General features: G+C 45.8%; 1 protein-coding gene across 1 annotated transcript in view; it reads left to right on the top strand.

Moving 5' to 3' along the window:
• The window catches only part of TNIK (TRAF2 and NCK interacting kinase), a 396,524-nt gene that overhangs the window by 300,772 nt on the left and 74,392 nt on the right, over nt 1–21,360 (top strand). The window contains exon 13 of the mRNA XM_068983499.1: nt 21,118–21,228. Coding sequence (XP_068839600.1) covers nt 21,118–21,228 — 111 coding nt within the window. The remainder of the gene's footprint in view (nt 1–21,117; nt 21,229–21,360) is intronic.

Consider the following 21,360-nt stretch of genomic DNA (forward strand, 5'->3'; position numbering starts at 1 on the left):
GCGTTAATTAGAGCACAGTGAACCAGGCAGAGACCTGGCAGAGAAGTGAAATGTCCAGTGTGGAAGAGCAGGGCCTGCCTGCTGCTTCTGTTTTGTTACTGTTCTGAATGCTGGAGAAGGCATTTCACAAGTCCTTCCACACACTCCTTGATACAGGTGTTCAATGCAAGGCAAGCCTTGCCCACCTATGGCTCTCTCTTTCTAGAGAAGCCTGTCCTGTAGCTAGTGGGCATGACTTGCCTTCGCCACCAGGCGTGCTTCATCTGTGAGGGCACCTGTACCACCAGCCAGGCTTTTCTGCATGGCTTATCCTAGGCCAGACTCTCACGTGTGGTCTTACAGTTGTTTATTAAAGCCTCCTTCTAAGAACTTTGGTCCAGGGCCTCCTTCCTGTGCCAGGTAAATCAAAGTCTCTAGACAATTAGGAAGCTGAGTGACCATAGCTGTTGGGGAAGTTGGATGGCAGATGAAAGGTTTCACTGAGTGCCCGGTAATGGGGGAGTGATTTTACGATTCTCCCAAACACTGTCTTGCTCCTCATTAACAGTTTACTGCAATTCACTTGCTCCGTCAAGTGGCCACTGCAGTCAGAGGGTGGTGAATTGCAGACTCCGGGAGCAGATTGCTTTTTAAATGGTACATCCAGGTCCGGCCTTCCTGGCTTAAATCAGTGAGGGCCTCTGTTCCGGTTTGCAATAAGTCCCATCAACCTCACTATGTCCCTGGAGTGTTAATATGCAGACCAGCAACACCCAACAGTTACAATGATTGAATGACTTCTTTATGCCAAACACTGGGTGAAATGCGTCGCTTAACCCAGGATCTCATCACCTGCTATCATCTCTTTATATGTATCTTACCTCTTGTGCAAAGAGCACGTATCTCTATTTAATGACAGAAAAACTGAGGTTCAAGGAGGAGAAGTCATTGGTCCCATGTCGCAGAGCCAGGAAGTACAAAGTCAGGATTCACACCCAGGTCTTCCTGCTTTCCATAGCCACACAGGCCCTGAGGCAGTAGGTATAGATACGTAATCAGAGCCTTGAACTGTGATCTGCACAACTGAACCTTGTAAGCATCTGCGCACAGCAGCAGGCGAATGAAGCTCTTTCCAATCTAAGGAAGTCTAGGATGTTGTCGGCATGACACACAGCCCATGAGAGGTTTGAAGGTCACCTACTGCTCTCTGTTCTCAGAACTACACTGTTGTAGACAGAGGTGCTATCATGCTCAAGGTCGGATGCCTTCAAAGGAGACAGCTAGGGCAGGGCAAAGGGAGGTGTGGGTGTTAATCAGCCAGCTCTCAGAAGTGAAGTCCAAAGTGGAGACGTGGAGGTGCCTGCATCACCTCTGATTACTCTCTTGGGCACACACTGAAATTCTCAGACAAATCCTTGCAGCCATCCCTCAGTGTCACCTCCTTCCGCCCACCCAGGCAGGCTGCAGCCTCTTGCAGGGGCGTCCAGCCCAGTAGTGCACCATTTCCTTCAGTCTCTTGAGTCTCCCGAGGGCCAAGGGCCTCTGCTGTTTGAATCCAAGACTTACTCCCCCTGACTTCTAATCAAACCTTTCTCCTAAGCCAGGCAGTCCTCCCCAATCCTGCCTTTCCTGCTTCTTTCCTGGCTTGTGTTTTATTCCTTCCAAGAGCATTTCCTAGGGCCTTTACCTCATTGGCGCATCACACTCTGAAAATCTTGGCCATTTGCATTTACCCTGTCTGGCTGGTGAGTTCCTTACCTAGTGATTTGCCAGACTGTCTCAAGCTAAAGGTACTTGGGCTTCCCAGGTGGTGCTACTGGTATAGAACCCGCTTGCCAATGCAGGAGATGCAAGAGACATGGGTTCGATCCCTGGGTTGGGAAGATCCCCTGGAGGAAATGGCAACCTGCTCCAGTATTCTTGCCTGGAAAATTCCAAAGATAGAGGAGCCTGACAGTCTAAGTCCATAGGGCTGCAAAGAATCAGACCCAGCTGAGCACAAAGGCATTTACCATTTAACTTAGAAAGTCCCCATTGTCGTCCCATAAAACATTTAACATAGTCAAGTAGGCAGACATGTACATGTGTACATACACACACACACACACATATAGATTTTCTTCTTTTTAAAAATTTTTTACACAAGAACTCTTGGCCTTTGAAGAGGCCAAGATCCTCAGTTGGCATGAAGTCTTTTCAGAGAATGCATCATATTATTTTGTTTTAGATTTTCTTCCTTTCATACTTATTTTGACTTATTTAACATTATATGTTTTTTTTTTTCTTTTCATCAAACTGCTAGAATGGCAATTCCTAACAATTATAAAGCACTTAACCATAGGACAGAGACTCTATCCAGTACTTCATGTGAGTTGTTTCATTCAATCTTCAAAATAATTCCCCGTCTAAAGATAAAGCAGCTGAGGCTCAGAGAGGTTAACAACGTGCTAACAGTCACACAGCTTGAGACAAAACCAGGTTTCAAACCCAGTGGACTGGACTCCAGAGCCCAGCCACTGTCACTGTGTCTGTCCTGCCTGTCCCTTGGTAAGCCAGGGCCAGTGTGCTTTTCCATAGTCTTCTCCTGGCCCCAGCCTCTGTGGTCTTTTATGCTGAGAATTTAAGGATCTCTGAGCAAGGTCAAAGAAGCTGTGCCCAGTAGGTGCTCATCTTCGAACTTGATTCTGTCCCTCAGTCTGCCAGTCAGAGCTCCTGCCAAGGCCTCCTCGTGTCTGTTTTTTGCTGCATTTTCTGGAGCCTCTAATGGATGCAGGAGAAAGTTCAGACTCAGTGGAGCACAGCATCCAGGGGGGCACACCCTCTATGTCCCTGCAGGCACAGAAGGTATGCACGGCAATACTTTGCTCTGGGCAGCCACGTCTATGCGCCCCAGCTTCTCACCAGGGGCAGAAATGCTTGTAACCACAAGGCATCAAGAGATTATACCACCTTTATCTTTTGATCCTTTCTCTTACCCCTATTCCTCAATAGAGAAAAAAGGAAATGCTAAATACTCAGATGGCTGTAAGTTCTGAACCCCTGGGTAATGACTGTCCCTACCGCCAGGACTTCTCTCCTGCCTCCTGTCCTGCCGGATCCCATCCACGCCTGCTGCCCTGCCCTGGTGACCACTTCTGGTTCTGGTTCTGAGTAGGAACTCACACCACATGGTCACAGAGAAGCAGCCAAAGTCCGTAGTTAGGCTTGTGACTTTCACTTCAGTGTGAGTCAGGTGGCCTTGTGCTGGCACCCTGCAGTATACATTCCCTTTTCCAAATAAAGGCCCTTCAGATGCCTCATTTGGGCTTCCCAGATTGGCACAGTGGTAAGGAACCTGCCTGCCAATGCAGGAAACACAGTTTCGATCCCTGGGTCAGGAAGATCCCCTGGAGTAGGAAATGGCCACCCACTCCAGTATTTTTGCCTGGTAAATTCCATGGACAGAGGAGCCTGGTGGGCTACAGTCCAGGGGGTCTCAAAGAGTCTAACACAACACACAGAGACAACCCTTTGGTGACATGAGGCTGTGTAGGTTGTACTCTTCGACTTCCACAGGGATTTCAAATGTCACCTCTGACCAGAGGTGTCTAAGGAATCCCTGCATGTCCTTTGCTATTTATAGGTAAGCATGTGGTTCTGGCTAGGTTCTAAATCAGGATCTGTGTATTCTTAGAAGGACTTTGACTGTACACTGAATTGTGGTCATTTATCAGCTTCATGAAAAGGACGTGGCTTCAGGCCAGTTACATGGTAGGCACACAACTCCTCTTTGACCAATAATAAAGTGCAATTTATAACTAAGTTCCAGGAATCTGATTAAACCTAGCTAAGCTGAATGAGCCCATCAATAATGAGAAAAAGCACATAGAGGGCTTCCTCTATCTTTTCTCAGTTCAATAAAAATTTCTGACTCTTGGCTTAGACAGTGAACAACTTTTCATGGAGTCAGAGTCCAGGAATCAGGACCTTGAGGTATTGGGGTGCCTACTCTGGTCATCTTTTCAAACTAACCTTGGGAAGATGATTTGTGATGCTTGATTCTTCTCAAGAGTTTTGAAATGATATTTGTAATTGCTATATATATTTTTCAACTTGCTGAGAGCCCTCTGTACCCTCATTCGGGGGAGAGTATCTTTCAGTCACAGAAATGAATGACACTGACCCCAGGAGCACCAGCCTGCTCCGTGGTAGTAAGCTTTAATCTTTAAGCCCCTAGATCTCATTTGGTGCCTCAAGGCCTTAGTGACATCAACCAGTTATAAAAACAAGCTGGAAGATATTATATCACTTTGGTTCCATCACCAAGAAAAAAATTTAAATACAGCAAATATCTCATTGTCCAGAAATAGTTGGGCACTGACATACAAAATGAGAGCCTAGAGTCTAAAATTCCCTATAAGCCTCTAACTTTTTATTATGAGTGCCTGGGGCTTTTAGGGCTTACCTGGTGGCTCAGACAGTAAAGAAACCACTTGCAGTGCGGGAGACCTGGGTTCGATTCCTGGGTTGGGAAGATCCCCTGGAGGAGAGTATGGCAACCCACTCCAGTATTCTTGCCTGGAGAATCCCTATGGACAAAGGAGCCTGGCAGGCTACAGTCCATGGGGTCGCAAAGAGCTGGACACGAATGAGTGACTAAGCACACAGTATGGAGCTTTAGGGACTCTAGGCTCAAATGTTTCTTTGTTGAAGCATGCAGTTGAATTAAAACTTTTTAAATTTAAGTGACTGCCTATTCCTATATAGGCAGTCACTTGACAAATTTAGTGAATGCTTAGCTCCACTGTGCAGACAACCATGCTGGACATTGGGAATGGCCTGCCCTTGTACAGATGAGATCTGTGAGGGAGACTGGCATTGGGCAAATAATCATCCAACTAACCATTCATGACCATTGCCAGATTTCTATGGTAGAAAAGAATAGTGTGGTATAGGAGCAGGCCGCAGGAGTGGGCACCTAGACTGGCATGGAGGCCTGTCAGTCAGTATCCAGCCAAAGGCAGTGAGGGGCGTGCAGGGATGCTAGGGAGGGAAGCCAAGGCACTTCATAAGCCTGGTTAAGGAACGTCATATTTTGCTCTAAGAATAGTGGGAAGTCGTTGACGAGTTTCAACCAAGGGGATGTGATTGGATCTGCATTTTTAAAGTGAAACTTGAGCTGCTACAAGAAAAGTGATTGGGAGGAAGCAACAGTGGATAGGAGAGACTGGTTAGCCCAGGCCGGAGAGGGTGGTGCTTTCAGGTGGATGGTGGTTGGGTGGAGATGGAGGAAAGAGATGGAGAGGTGGAGGAGGATGGAAGGTGGAGATGGAGAGGGGCATATTTGAGAGAGATGGAGCGTATAGATCGTGTAGGACGTGGTGGTTGATCAGATGTCTTCCATGAAGGAGGGTGGTGGTCACAGAAGGTTCCCCAGTGTCAGGCTGGAGCATTCAAATGGAGGCCCAGGTTTGGGTGCAAAGGATGAGATTTGTTTGGAATGTAGTAAGTTACACCAGTAAGTTAAAGATGCATCTGGGCCTTCCTGGTGGCTCAGTGGTAAAGAATCCACCTCCCCATGTGGGAAACACAGCTTTGCTCCCTGGTCCAGGAGGATCCCACTTGCTGCACAACAGCTAAGCCCGTGCACCACAACTGTTGAGCCTGCGCTCTAGAGCCTGAGAACCACAACTACTGCGCTCACATGCCACAGCTACTGAGCTCACATGCCACAGCTACTGAGCTCACATGCCACAGCTACTGAAGCCCGTGGGCCCGAGAGCCTGTGCTCCACAAGAAGAGCCACCACAATGAGGAGCCTGCACATCACAACTACAGAATAGCCTAGAATAACCACTGTAACTGGAGAAAAGCCCGTGCAGCAAGGAAGATCCTGCAAAAATAAATAAATAAGTAAATAAAAAATTTTAAAAACAGATATGTATGGGGCAGCCAGTGGCGATAGCAAAGATGCAATTGGATTATATAGATAGAGCCACAGAAGAAGGATCAAGAATGAGGAGAAAAATGGGAATTACTGGTTTATGGTCATGGAAGTAGACATTGAGAGGATGAGAGTCTGGGAACTAAATTCTCTGAGAACTAGCGTAGAGCAGAATTGAGCACAGAAGACTAATGATGTAGGTTTGATGTTGTTGCAGAGAAAACCAAATATTCAAGTGGAGAATAGAGTTATAGGGCCAGCTCTGCAGAATGCTGGTCAAAGGAGTAAGCCAGCAGCATCTCTTCATTTCAGTGACAAATAGGACATCCAAAATATAGTTTTGGTGTAGTACTCTCTTGAAAACACAGTTGCTTCCTCTCTGCTTTGGGGGAAGGGAAGCAACCTGCTCGGCAAGGCAGAAGGTCTGGATTTGGGCCACTGTGTGCCACCTGCTTGCCCGGGCAACTCTCTGATCCTCGCAGAGCTTACTGAGCTCTATAGGGAGGCTTCTAACAAAGTGTGTTCCTACCACCAAACCTGTTGTGAGGATTCACCAGGAAAATGGTTGTGAAAGACTTGGCTTTATCAACCAGCAAGAGTCAGGAAGATTCCCTGGAGGAGGGCGTGGCTACCCACCCCAATATTCTTGCCTGGAGAATCTCATGGACAGAAGAGCCTGGTGGACTACAGTCCATGGGGTCGCAAAGACATGATTGAAGTGACGGAGCACACACGCAGAAGCCCCACAGATGTCACACTCGATGGACTCGTCGAATCCAGGTTAAACATGGCCAGCAGGCACCATCTCATGCTTCCATTCGGAGAGCCCATCCTATTTACTTGCTGGTCCACTGTGGTCAGATTTGCTCACCTCATCTCTCAGGATCTGCTTTCACTCAGGTGACTAAGCCAGCCTCACAAAAGCTGTGGCAGCTGGAGCCCCAGCCCAGAAAGGCCGCTGGCAGGAAAGGTTACTCTTTGGGACCTAAGCAGTTTGTCCCAGATGCTTTCAGACCGAAAAGAGGGGAGGGGAACCAGGGGGAAGTTACATGTCTCTTTAAGAGTCAGTGAGCAACAATCCTGCCAAGGGGAGCTTCTTTGAGGAGAGCATTTGGGGAACTTCTGTTGAGGGTAGTGTTTTGGCTGACATTAGCTGCCATATTAGATGTAAGTTCTTGAACTTTCCTGTGCCTTTCCGTTTCCTTGCCTGTAAAACTAGAAATAACAATGGCATTTACCTCTCAGGTCTATTGGAAAGACTAAATGAGTCTAGAATAGCAGCAACACTTAGCACTTTTTCAATAAACATTAGCTGTTAGTATTACTGGAGTGTGTGCCTTTGGCTGAAGTCTGAGATTAATTTCCAAAAGTGTACTCTTTTATGTGCAGCAGTAAAACCTTCTTGAGTTTATTAAAATAAATGTACCAACAGATAAACTTTTACTCATACATTGGAAAGAATATTTGTTAACATACTAGGGATGATTTGGTTATGTTCATTAAGAGGAAAAAAAAAATTATCCAGTTTTTAACTGACTGGCTAGCAGATTAGTGTAGGGGCAAAGTACGCTGGCTTTGAAGCTGTGGAGACCACGATTTCGTTCTAGCTGTGTGACCTTGGGCAAATTACTTGCCCTCTCTGACCCTCAGCTTCCTTATATACACAACTGATATGCTATTTACTTGGCAGGATGTTGAGAGGTAGCTGGAGTCATAGGTACAGAAGGGTTGGCACGATGTCCGACAGAACAGGTTGACATTGTTGGGTGAATATTTTATTGTCATTTTGCAACTGGTGATTTCAGAGTTGTTTTTTTTTTTTTGTCTGGTTTTAAGGATTTTCCAAATGGAAACAGCATTTGGAGAATGGAATAGCATTTTCCACTGTCTGTCCTCCTTCACTCTAATGGGCCTTCCCCATTTACGTTTCCATCCCTCTTTGAGGACTTCTCTGAGAGCACCCCTCTTGCTGTTGTCTGGCCAGGGTCCGCCCCTACTGGTAACATAGCTGGCCATCCTGGATGTCCAGTGCCAGCACACAGCCCACTCTTCATCCTTCTGGATGCACCTCATCTTGCAGGCTCAGCTTGGAAGGTCTCCTTCCTAGCCAACCCTCAGAGAACCTTCTCCTGGGGAAACTGCTTTGTGATGGATTCTTATCAGTATTTCTTGCTGTCACTTCCAACACTGTGTAATTATGATCCCATCGTTGCCAGGACTGCACCAGGTCTCCCCTCCTACCAGTACCTAAACAAAACACCTGAAGAGGCAGAGATCTGGTGATGCTTGAATAGTAAGCTTCTAGGCCCCAGGGACACAGCACTTTGGGAGGGACCCTATTGCTAGAAAGAAAGAAACAGGACGGTAAAGGATATTGTAAGAGATTACCCCGGGGGACTTCACGGGCAGTCCAGTAGTTGAGACTTCACCTTCTAGTGCGAGGGGTGTAGGTTTGATACCTGCTCAGGGAGGTAAGATCCCACATGCCTCAGGACCAAAAAGTCAAAACATAAAACAGAAGCAATATTGTAACAAATTCAATAAAGGCTTTAAAAATGGCCCACATCAAAAAAAAAAAAAAAAAAAGAAAGAAAGAAAAGCGAGAGAAAGGGTTTCCTGGGTTTGAATCCTGGCTCTGCCACTTAATACTTTTGTGATATATTTGGCAAGACATGACTTCTTTATGTGTCAGTTTCCACCTTTATGTAGTTCATAAAATACATGACTATTCACTCAGTCATGTCTGACTCTTTGCAACCCCATGGACTGTAGCCCACCAGGCCCCTCTGTCCATGAGGTTCTCTAGGCAAGAATACTGAAGTGAGTAGCTATTTCCTCCTCCAGAGGATCTTCCCCACCCAAGGATCAAACCCAGATCTCTTGCATCTCCTGCATTGCAGGCATATTCTTTACCACTGATTCCCTGGGGAATCCTTGCACATTTGTAAAATGGGACAGTAACAGTTTTGAGGGTTAAATGAGGTACTATGTACAAAGCTCTTAGAACAGTCCCTGGCACCAAGTAAGTACCTGAATGAATAATCAAGGAAAAGAGTTGCCCATAAAGGGGAATGGTTTTCTTTCCTATCATCTGTCTGCCTACTGTGGCTGCTGTGAGTCATCTCTCTTCCAGGTGAGGGCTCACAGCCCACTGTGGCCTGAGCAGGCAGGAGACAGGGATTGCTGCATTCCTACCCACGGGCCACAATCCCAGGCCCTCCACCAGAAGAGAGCACTGTAAGCAAAAATAAGTCTCCCATTTCAGGACCTGGAGTGTTAACTCGCTGGCACTGCTGAGAAGTGGGCTTTAATTCACTTAATCATGAGCTGTAGGCACCATAATGAGGGCTGCGAGCCACAGCCACGGCTGGGGGGCAAAGCAGCCCTTTCTTCCTGGACGCTGTTAGCATCAGCATGAAGACTGAACACTTTCTAGCTGGACTTTTTGCCCTGTTATTTCACAGACTGAACAGATATTATGAAACAGCTGGGACACAGGCTGGCAAAGTGGATGCCGACTGCCTGGGGCAGGGCCTGCCCATGGCCTCTGATGGGCTTCTGCATTACACATGTGTGTCATTCAGGCACGTGCTTCAGGACACTGTAGGAATGAGTGCAGGAAACCCTACTTTCCAATGGACCCCAAAATGGTTCCCTATTCTGACTTACTTGCCATGCTTGCAATAAGCTGGGTTTGTCTGCTTTGTCACCTAGGTCCTGTGATGGCAGGCATTGCCTGACCAGGTGAGGAAGTTGGGCTGCCATTTCTGGTCTGCAGCTTAAAATGCTGCTAATATTATGACCATATTAAATCATTAAAAAGCAGAGACATTACTTTGCCAACAAAGGTCCATCTAGTCAAGGCTATGGTTTTTCCAGTGGTCATGTATGAATGTGAGAGTTGGAATGTGAAGAAAACTGAGCACTGAAAAATTGATGCTTTTGAACTGTGATGTTGGAGAAGACTCTTGAGAGTCCCTTGGACTGCAAGGAGATCCAACTAGTCTATCCTAAAGGATGAGTGTTCATTGGAAGGACTGATGTTGAAGTTGAAACTCCAATACTTTGGCTACTTGATGCAAAGAGCTGACTCATTGGAAAAGACCCTGATGCTGGGAAAGATTGAGGGCAGGAGGAGAAGGGGACCACAGAGGGTGAGATGATTGGATGGCATCCCCAACTCGATGGACATGGGTTTGGGTGGACTCACAGTTAATGATGGACAGGGAGGCCTGGCGTGCTGTGGTTCATGGGGTCGCAAAGACTGAACTGAACTGAACTGAATATTTGAAATCCTTTTGCTCAGACTTCTTCCTACATTTTCAGGGAATGGGAAGGATATGTAATACTTTATAGTCATAGCATTTCATGTGTGATCAGTCGCTTTAGTTGTGTTCAGCTCTTTGCAACTCTATAGACTATATCCTGTCAAGCTCCTCTGTCCATGGGATTCTCCAAGCAAGAATACTGGAGTGGGTTGCCATACCCTTCTCCAGGGGATCTTCCCAAGCCTGGGATCAAACCTGTGTCTCCTGTGTCTTCTGCAGGGGAGGCAGATTCTTTACTGCTGAGCCACCAGGGAAGCCCATAGCATTTCATACCGGGAGGTAGGGGGTGGGAGAAACAGCGTTAAGCAGTTTCTGGCCCTTGGTACAGCTAGGGCAGCTTAGAGGGGTGGTAGGCATAGCTTTTAAGCCACAGTGAGGAATGGACACTACAGCAGCCTTGCATTGTCCAGGGTCTTCATGGAATCTCTCTTAAATCTAGTTTCCATCTCTTGTGTTTCACAGTCATTATTCTTAGTTGTTCCCAATCATACAACTATGACAGAATAGTTTCACAGAAAGCAGTATATCATATGACATTTAAATCCAATTGTTTTCATTTCACCCTTGTTTTCTTCAGTCAATGAGCAGTTTCAAAGACTCAGAGAGGTGGGGGAACATGAAGAACCTCCCTCAAAAGTGGTCTAAGCCATTTCTTCTCTCAAAGCATGAGCCCCTTTGACAGTATTCACAAAGTCATTTAACCTATTTAGTGTTCATCTCTGCTTTTATTTTCAGAGGCTTGAGGTGGCCTGTTCTATTTTTGAACAACTCCTACTGTTAGAAAATGTATCCTGTTATTGATTCAAATCCTTGTGCTATCCCTACATTAAAACCAATTATACAAAACAAAACTCAGTGCCTTCCACATCAGCCCCAGAAATGTTGAAGGCAATGGTAGTTGCCATCTTGCCCAAATGTCACCCGTTCCTGCACCCTTTCTCCATATGATATAATTTAGCGCATTCACCAGCATCCCAGATGAGCAGCAATGACCCTCTCTATATACATAGTATTAATAAACTGGTGTATAATGGGCTTCTTTTCATAGGTTTCAATATGAGAGTCTCATGTTAAGTCTTCAGAATGATGGTTGCAGCAGAAATTTGAGAGTTACATCTGCACTTGACTTTCACCCTAACCTACAGAGTCATAGGTACCCAGGATGTCCACTGGGCCATCTTGTTCCTCTATATGAAACCCAGGAAAACCCAAGTAGAGAGTCTCCCCAAAGAAACTGTAGCTCAAAGGTAACAGGAGCTCCTGAAATAATCACACTGACCAGCATCCAAAGAGGCAGTACCAGAATTCTTCATGAAGCCTTCTCGAAGCTCAGTGTACTTAGAACTTTGGTTCTCCATTCTACGTACTTAAAGACCAGTTTGGCACATATATGCTCATACAGTGTTTAGCCATGAGGCTGCCTACTGATCAAAAGCTGGCTGGGGAGTAAGAGGAAGAGTTTCATGTAGGCTGTTAATCTTCCAGGAAAGTTGTAAATTAGTAGGTTGGATGGTTTATCTTTAATAGTGTATAGTAGATATAAGATTTCCCTGGTGGCTCAGACAGTAAAGCATCTGCCTACAATGCGGGAGACCCGGGTTCCATCCCTGGGTCAGGAAGATCCTCTGGAGAAGGAAATGACGATCCACTCCAGTACTCTTGCCTGGAAAATCCCATAGACAGAGGAGCCTGGTAGGCTACAGTCCATGGGTCACAAAGACTTGGACACAACTGAGCAACTTCACTCACTCACTCACTCAGTAGATATAAAAAGAAAAGAATCAGGTATATTTAGTTGGACTAGTTTTCTCAATGGTTCTCTGATTGCTGTTTCTGTGAGGAAAAGATGGAAAATGGCCACTTGAGAAACCATTCATACAACCAACATCCTTCGCTTTGTATATGTCGGTATCTTCACCATAGATGTCTTTCAAATCCGTAGACGCAGCATCTCAAAAAAGCCAGATGCAGAATGTAGACCTGGCTTTGCACTACCAGCTGAGTGAGCTTGGGCAAGACATTGGCCTGTGTGTGCCTCGGTTTCCTTATCTGTCAAGTGCAGATAATGATGGTAGTATGTGCCTAAAAGGTTGTGATGAGAACTAAATGAGTGACTATGAGTGAAGGGCTTAGTGCCTGGCATCATAGGAGGCTCTACAAAACCGTTTGTTCTTATTGTGAATAATTACTATTCTTTGTTGTGATTCTGATTACTTTGTTGTATATTGAATTCAGAGTTGGCAGACTACTTCACCATCACTCTCACAACCATCCTATAAAATAAGGCTTGGAATCCCAGAGTCAGTTGCAAGGAATCAGGCCTTTTCCCCTGCAGTGGATGGTATGCAGTGGTCTTTCCCAAATGGCAACATTCACAAGTGTTAAAGTGGGCAAGTGGAAGGCCTAGAAGCTTGATCCCTCTCATCACAAATTCTGCTGCTGCCAGGTTTACACAGAACAGTCCTATTTAAGCGAGGGGGCATGTATGCCGTGCGGTCAACTCAAAAGACTACGCTGGAGCCTTTCATTCTGAGTGTCTTTGAACCGAGAGTCCCTGTGTGGAGGGGACGGTTTGAGGTGCTTCCCAAGGAGCCTGACTTGATCCTGCACCAGCTGCTGCGCTGTCCTCTGGAGGCCGCCTCTGGTCTTCCACACTCAGTAGGGTCCCCTCTAACCACTTCCAGGGGGTCACCCAGGATGAAAAGAGTGGAGGTCTCCAAGAGCAGGCAGAATTCTGCTTTGCCTCACTTCTCATTCTGAATTAGTCAGTTTTTACTTTACAATATAGCACATTCTTGCTTAGACTCTTTGAATGAACAGACGTGTCTGATCACCTAATCTGCCCCCTCACTGAAGGTGTGGGTTAAGGTGATTCACTCAAGGTCATAAAGCATTCACTCATTCATTAAACAAAAATTTACTGTGACTGGGTGGTCTGCAGTGTTTGCATTAATATCAGTGGCAGAACAGGACTGGAATCTAGTCTTCCTATTTCTGATCCAGCATTCTTTCCCCCAAGTCCTGTGGCCTCTCATAACTACTCTCTTCTCCACAATGATCTGTCTCTTTGCAACTATGGGATATTAATTCTCAAATGTGGATGTTACCTCTGAGTCTGTATAATGGGAAACTTGATATGTGTAAAAGATAGAAGGTCCCAAAACCTGTACACAAAGGCATCGTGTTTTCCCCAAATCTACCAGTATGTCATAAGAATCAAACTCAAATTCGACCTGAACATTCAGTAAGTAGACAAAAGCAGTGAGCTAGCCTATCTGCATTGGATACATCTCCAATGGATAGAGTATTCTTTCAGGTACTAGGGATCAGGAAATAGTAGGGTGTAGAGTGGAAAGGATGTGGAGTAAGACTGCCTTGGGCTTGCTTGGAGGTGCTACCATTTTCCAGCTGTGTGACATGGAACAGTATATTTCTCTGAGCTTCAGTTTGATTCCCTGAGTCTTATTCTCTTATTTTATTTTTCTTCCTTTCTCTAGGATGGAAAATAAATCCCATGCCAGTGCCCATCATGGGTGGCTCTTTTTAGAAAAGCATTCCAAGCCTTGCCTATACTCAGCATAAATGAATATTCTGGTCCAGTTCAGTTCAGTTCAGTTCAGTCGCTCAGTCGTGTCCAACTCTTTGCGACCCCATGAATCGCAACACGCTAGGCCTCCCTGTCCATCACCAAATCCCGGAGTTCACTCAGACTCAGGTCCATCGAATCAGTGATGCCATCAAGCCATCTCATCCTCTGTCGTCCCCTTCTCCTCCTGCCCCCAATCCCTCCTAGCATCAGAGTCTTTTCCAATGAGTCAGCTCTTCTCATGAAGTGGCCAAAGTACTGGAGTTTCAGCTTTAGCATCAGTCCTCCCAAGGAAATACCAGGGCTGATCTCCTTCAGAATGGACTGGTTGGATCTCCTTGCAGTCCAAGGGACTCTCAAGAGTCTTCTCAACACCACAGTTCAAAAGCGTCAATTCTTCGGCACTCAGCTTTCTTCACAGTCCAACTCTCACATCCATACATGACCACTGGAAAAACCATAGCCTTGACTAGACGGACCTTAGTCGGCAAAGTAATGTCTCTGCTTTTGAATATGCTATCTAGGTTGGTCATAACTTTTCTTCCAGGAGTAAGCGTCTTTTAATTTCATGGCTGCAATCACCATCTGCAGTGATTTTGGAGCCCCCCAAAATAAAGTCTGACACTATTTCCACTGTTTCCCCATCTATTTCCCATGAAGTGATGGGACCAGATGCCATGATCTTCGTTTTCTGAATGTTGAGCTTTAAGCCAACTTTTTCACTCTCCTCTTTCACTTTCATCAAGAGGCTTTATAGTTCCTCTTCACTTTCTGCCAAAAGGGTGGTGTCATCTGCATACCTGAGGTTATTGATATTTCTCCCAGCAATCTTGATTCCAGCTTGTGTTTCTTCCAGTCCAACGTTTCTCATGAGGTACTCTGCATATAAGGTAACTCAGGAGGGTGACAATATACAGCCTTGACGCACTCCTTTTCCTATTTGGAACCAGTCTGTTGTTCCATGTCCTGTTCTAACTGTTGCTTCCTGACCTGCATACAGATTTCTCAAGAGGCAGGTCAGGTGGTCTGGTATTCCCATCTCTTTCAGAATTTTTCACAGTTTATTGTGATCCACACAGTCAAAGGCTTTGGCGTAGTCAATAAAGCAGAAATAGATGTTTTTCTGGAACTCTCTTGCTTTTTCCATGATCCAGCGGATGTTGGCAATTTGATCTCTGCTTCCTCTGCCTTTTCTAAAACCAGCTTGAACATCAGGAAGTTCATGGTTCATGTATTGCTGAAGCCTGGCTTGGAGAATTTTGAGCATGACTTTACTAACATGTGAGATGAGTGCAATTGTGTGGTAGTTTGAGCATTCTTTGGCATTGCCTTTCTTTGGGATTGGAATGAAAACTGACCTTTTCCAGTCCTGTGGCCACTGCTGAGTTCTCCAAATTTGCTGGCATAATAAGTGAAGCACTTTCACAGCATCATCTTTCAGGATTTGAAACAGCTCCACTGGAATTCCATCACCTCCACTAGCTTTGTGCGTAGTGATGCTTCCTAAGGGCCACTTGACTTCACATTCCAGGATGTCTGGCTCTAGGTGAGTGATCACACCATCGTGATTATGTGGGTCCTGAAGATCTTTTTTGTACAGTTCTTCTCTGTATTCTTGCCACCTCTTCTTAAAATCTTCTGCTTCTGTTAGGTCCATACCATTTCTGTCCTTTATCGAGCCCATCTTTGGATGAAATGTTCCCTTGGTATCTCTGATTTTCTTGAAGAGATCTCTAGTCTTTCCCATTCTGTTGTTTTCCTCTATTTCTTTGCATTGGTCGCTGAGGAAGGCTTTCTTATCTCTCCTTGCTATTCTTTGGAACTCTGCATTCAGATGCTTATATCTTTCCTTTTCTCATTTGCTTTTCGCCTGTCTTCTTTTCACAGCTATTTGTAAGGCCTCCCCAGATGGCCATTTTGCTTTTTTGCATTTCTTTTCCATGGAGATGGTCTTGATCCCTGTCTCCTGTACAATGTCATGAACCTCAGTCCATAGTTCATCAGGCACTGTATCTATCAGATCTAGGCCCTTAAATCTATTTCTCACTTCCACTGTATAATCATAAAGAACTTGATTTAGGTCATACCTGAATGGTCTAGCAGTTTTCCCTACTTTCTTCAATTTAAGTCTGAATTTGGCAATAAGGAGTTCATGATCTGAGCCACAGTCAGCTCCTGGTCTTGTTTTTGTTGACTGTATAGAGCTTCTCCATCTTTGGCTGCAAAGAATATAATCAATCTGATTTCGGTGTTGACCATCTGGTGATGTCCATGTGTAGAGTCTTCTCTTGTGTTGTTGGAAGAGGGTGTTTGCTATGACCAGTGCATTTTCTTTGCAAAACTCTATTAGTCTTTGCCCTGCTTCATTCCGCATCCCAAGGCCAAATTTGCCTGTTACTCCAGCTGTTTCCTGACTTCCTACTTTGCATTCCAGTCCCCGATAATGAAAAGGACATCTTTTTTGGGTGTTAGTTCTAAAAGGTCTTGTAGGTCTTCATAGAACCATTCAACTTCAGCTCCTTCAGTGTTACTGGTTGGGTCATAGACTTGGATTACTGTGATATTGAATGGTTTGCCTTGGAAATGAACAGAGATCGTTCTGTCGTTTTTGAGATTGCATCCAAGTACTGCATTTCGGACTCTTGTTGACCATGATGGCTACTCCATTTCTTCTGAGGGATTCCTGCCCTCAGTAGTAGATATAATTGTCATCTGAGTTAAATTCACCCATTCCAGTCCATTTTAGTTCGCTGATTGATTCCTAGAATGTCGACGTTCACTCTTGCCATCTCTTGTTTGACCACTTGCAATTTGCCTAGATTCATGGACCTGACATTCCAGGTTCCTATGCAATATTGCTCTTTACAGCATCGGATCTTGCTTCTATCACCAGTCACATCCACAGCTGGGTGCTGTTTTTGCTTTGGCTCCATCCCTTCATTCTTTCTGGAGTTATTTCTCCCCTGATCTCCAGTAGCTTATTGGGCACCTACTGACCTGGGGAGTTCCTCTTTCAGGAGGGCATCAAAGGGCGAAGGAGTGGCCTGAGGTTCTGGGAGCCTTTCTGCTTTTCTCTTGTTGCTCCATCTATAGCTTGTAAGACAACAGACATCAATGATATCAGACCCTTTATGGGATATAGTAGGAGGTAAAAAACAGAGTACATCAGAGACCCTGTCCACAATCTATATTGTGGAGTAGTTGAGACATCTCAAATAACCATAAGGTAAGGCGCAGTGTGCTCTAAACTATAAGTATTGATAAGAATAGAAATCCCTCCCCAAATTAAGATGGTACTATTATTGTTGTTGTTTAGTTGCTCAGCCTTGTCCGACTCTTTGCAACCCCATGGACTGTAGCCCACCAGGGTCCTCTGTCCACGGGATTTCCCAGACAGGAATAGTGGAGTGGATTGCCATTTCCTTCTCCAGAGGATTTTCCCGACCCAGGGACTGAACCTGCGTCTCCTGCATTGGTGTGCGTGCATGCTAAGTCACACAGGCAGATTCTTTGCCACGGGGCCACCAAATGGCACGGTACTGTCTTCTTTTGCCCTGAGTTTCATGCTTGGTTCAGTTCAACAAAATCTCTGTACTGGCCAGGTGCCAGGCCCCCAGTGAGGGGCTGGGCAGTCCAGTGGGGATCAAACACAGGCCTTGCCCTCAATTGCTACATCCAGCAAGAGTCCTCAGATCTTGTAAAGCTGTCTACTGGAGGCCAGGGACTTGGTCTTTCTTGGACCTGTGTTGGTGTGTCCCCTCAAACCATCCCATAGCCAGGAGGAGAGAGCACAAACATTTTTCCTGGAACGGTGTAACATTGAGGCATGGCAGCTGGAATTGGCACAGTACCTTCGGAAGGTTGGAGAAGTGATTTGTTTTTCCATTCTCACCGCAGGAGCCGAAGCCCTGGCAGAGGCCTCCATGCCTTAGTGGTGACTGAGCCAGATGAGATCATTATTAATTATTAGTCACTTTCGAGTGTCTTTCTTAGAAACTGCAGAGTATTCGGGAAGCTCAGACCCTCCTGAGTTGCAATCAATACTGTGTATACCTTTCATAGGAACCTGAGTGGCATGTCAATATCAAACATTATCAATTCCTAAGAAGGGGGTTGGAAATGTACACATCCTTCACAGAAAAATCAGCTAAATCATCAGAAGCTTTGATTATATTTTTTTCTCAAGAAAGAGACTGATGATAGGAGTAAGAAAAGCTTGAAATGTTAGCTAAATTAGGGCTGTTTCCTGCCAGGAGCCAGATCTGTACACATAATTATTTTATTCTCTGTGCTGGCATTTTTCACTTTGGTTGAGTGTTGGAAATATCTCTGTTTTGGGTCTTTAATCCGAATTATTCAGTCAGTTCGTATGACAATGTTTTCTACTCCTATCCTCCTGTATTATTTTTCTGTAAAACAAATAATCACTTGTCTGGAACTTGACTCATTTCTATTCCCCAGCACACGCCTCATCCCTTCCCTAAACTTTTGTATCACACCATCTGCCATGCTCCTGGGCCAGAAATTCACTCACGGCTCAGCCTCACATGCCCCACAGTCACCAAATTCTGCCCATTTTATTTTTGCCTAATTCTAATTTCTTCTTCTAAGTTGACATCCACTACAGTCCTTGTACTGACTGGAAATCCAGACAGTTTTTTGGTTTTTCCTCCTTTTGCCTGTGTCTCAGCAGCGATAACAAACATGGAGTCTCTGGCTGCCTTTGCTTAGCTCATGGGTGCCCTGGACCCATCAAATGGCCACACATTGCATTCTCAGCTTCTGGTCCTGCCCATTTTTCAAGGCAGGTAGGAGCCCTTTTGAAAATGCAGATCTGGTCAAGACACTTGATGGCATGTACCTGTGGTCTTCCAGAAGCTCCCCATCACCTACTATCTAAGATATACAACCAACTCTTGTTCTGGAAATGATAGACATTGAGTCTCAAATGATCCTTGGAGGTTATTGGAAGAGAGCAGGTCTAGAGGATTGCAGGTGCCAAGAAGGGGCTTCTTTGGGAAGCTTTGAATATCTGTCATTGGTTTAGCTGGGGCTGGAACAAACTTTTTGTACTAGAGAGCTATTTTCCAGGTTTTTTAGAGCCAGCTCATCAATGTGATACAGTCACAGTCCATCTTATCTTGGATACTCATATTTCTTCAGCCAAGCGCTGTTGAGACTCTTACAAGGGAAGAGACCCTCTGGTCAGCCCCTCCAAACCCCATATTTGAGGAAGAAGAAACCCTAATGCCAGTAACGGGCTCCTACCCAAAGAGGCTTCAGTGTTTCTCAAAAGGCGCATGGTCAGGGAAAATACTTTGTAATGTTTGTGTGTCCCACACATTGTGGGGTGTTTAGCATCCCTGGCTAAATGCCAGTCATGACCCCCCAGTCACTGCACCAACCAGAAAACCTTCTCCATGCCCCCGCACATGCCACATGCTCCAGGGATTGGGGAATGGGACCATCCCTGGCTGAGAAACCTTGGCCCCTCTCCCTGCTCCTGAGATGTTCTCCTTTACTGGGAGCATAATGAAGAGCTGGATTAATTATGATCTGTCGCTCCTGTTGCCCTTCATCTTCTGTACTGATGGAGTTCAGACTGGAGTCATGTTGTCAGGCTTTCAAATCAAGCTTTACCATTTACTCAACATGACCCTGAACATATGAGTATGACCTTGAACAACTACTTAATCTCTCCATGCCTGTGTTTTCTCATTTAATGGAGGATAATAGTACTATAGTATATATCTCAGACAATTTTTGTGAAAATTAAATAAGATAAAGCATGAAAGGTGCTGGTCACGGTGTCACTTTCAGAGGCATGATAACTGTATGAGATGATGATGGTTCCTGAGCTCACAGTCTTACTTGAGTGACAAGTTGAAATTGACACTGACTTGTGAACACTCCAGAAAAGAAAGACAACATGGTGTATTAGAAAGGGGAATGGACTAGGTGGGAGTCAGTGGATTCTGTTGCACCCTCAGCCATCATTGCTGTATAGCCTTGACCATGTCATTTCACTTCTCTGGTTTTTACTTTCTTCATCTGTATATGCCCTGGTGGTTTAGTCACTAACTCAGTCATGCCCAGCTTTTACAACCCCATGGACTGTAACCCGCCAAGCTCCTCTATCCATGGAATTTTCCAGGCAAGAATGCTGGAGTGGGTTGCCATTCCCTTCTCCAGGGAATCTTCCCAACCCAAGAACTGAACACAGATCTCCTACATTACAGGCAGTTTCTTTACCATCGGAGCCAAAAGGCCCCATTTATGCCCTACAAGGTGTCAAAAACATTGAATAGCATTTGCATTGCGAATGTGCTTTAAAGTCTATAGAATCTCACAGCTTGATGATAGTTCAGTTCAGTTCAGTTCAGTCGCTCAGTTGTCCGACTCTTTGCAACCCCATGAATCGCAGCATGCCAGGCCTCCCTGTCCATCACCAACTCCCGGAGTTCACTCAGACTCACGTCCATCGAGTCAGTGATGCCATCAAGCCATCTCATCCTCTGTCGTCCCCTTCTCCTCCTGCCCCCAATCCCTCCTAGCATCAGAGTCTTTTCCAATGAGTCAGCTCTTCGCATGAGGTGGCCAAAGTACTGGAGTTTCAGCTTCAGCATCATTCCTTCCAAAGAAATCCCAGGGCTGATCTCCTTCAGAATGGACTGGTTGGATCTCCTTACAGTCCAAGGGACTCTCAAGAGTCTTCTCCAACACCACAGTTCAAAAGCGTCAATTCTTCGGCGCTCAGCTTTCTTCACAGTCCAACTCTTGCATCCATACATGACCAATGACTAATTTATTATACATCAGTGGTGGTGTTGTTTAGCCGCTAAGTCATATCTGACTCTTTGTGACCCCGTGGACAGAAGCCCGCCTGCTTCCTCTGTCCATTGGATTTCCCAGGCAAGAATACTGGAGTGGCTTGCCATCTCCTTCAGGAGATCTTCCCCACCCAGGGACTGAACCCACGTCTCCTGCATTGACGGGCAGATTCTTTACCACTGACCCACCAGGGAAGCTATCCATCCGTGTTACCCACCCCTGATTTGAAAACCGCCATCAGGCAACTGGGAGGATACTCTGAACAGGAACTTCTTGGGAGGCGGATAAACCTGGGGAGCTCACCTGTGTGATAAATACTGAATTGCTGTCACCCCGTCCTGACCAATGTGTCCCCAAGTAGCACAGGTGAGAGACCCTCAGGCGTGCAGGCAGCTTGTGAACAGTCATACCCACAGCTGTGCACCTCTCTCTGCTGATTTCCTTCATGGTTGTCTGCTTGTCCCCCACAGCAACAAAGGCGAGAGAAGGAGCTGCGGAAACAGCAAGAGAGGGAGCAGCGCAGACACTATGAGGAGCAGATGCGCCGGGAGGAGGAGAGGAGGCGCGCAGAGCACGAGCAGGTACAGCGGGGACCTGGGAGCCCTACAGATGGCCCCGCGTGAACAGCAGCACCGGCCGCCTCTGGGCTGCGGCCACCTTCTCTTAGGTCTGCTCGGGTTAAGCCGGTTTTCACTCTGCTCCAGCAACTATTC

This window comes from Capricornis sumatraensis, chromosome 1 (assembly GCF_032405125.1).
Source record: "Capricornis sumatraensis isolate serow.1 chromosome 1, serow.2, whole genome shotgun sequence".
Taxonomy (NCBI): Eukaryota; Metazoa; Chordata; class Mammalia; order Artiodactyla; family Bovidae; genus Capricornis; species Capricornis sumatraensis.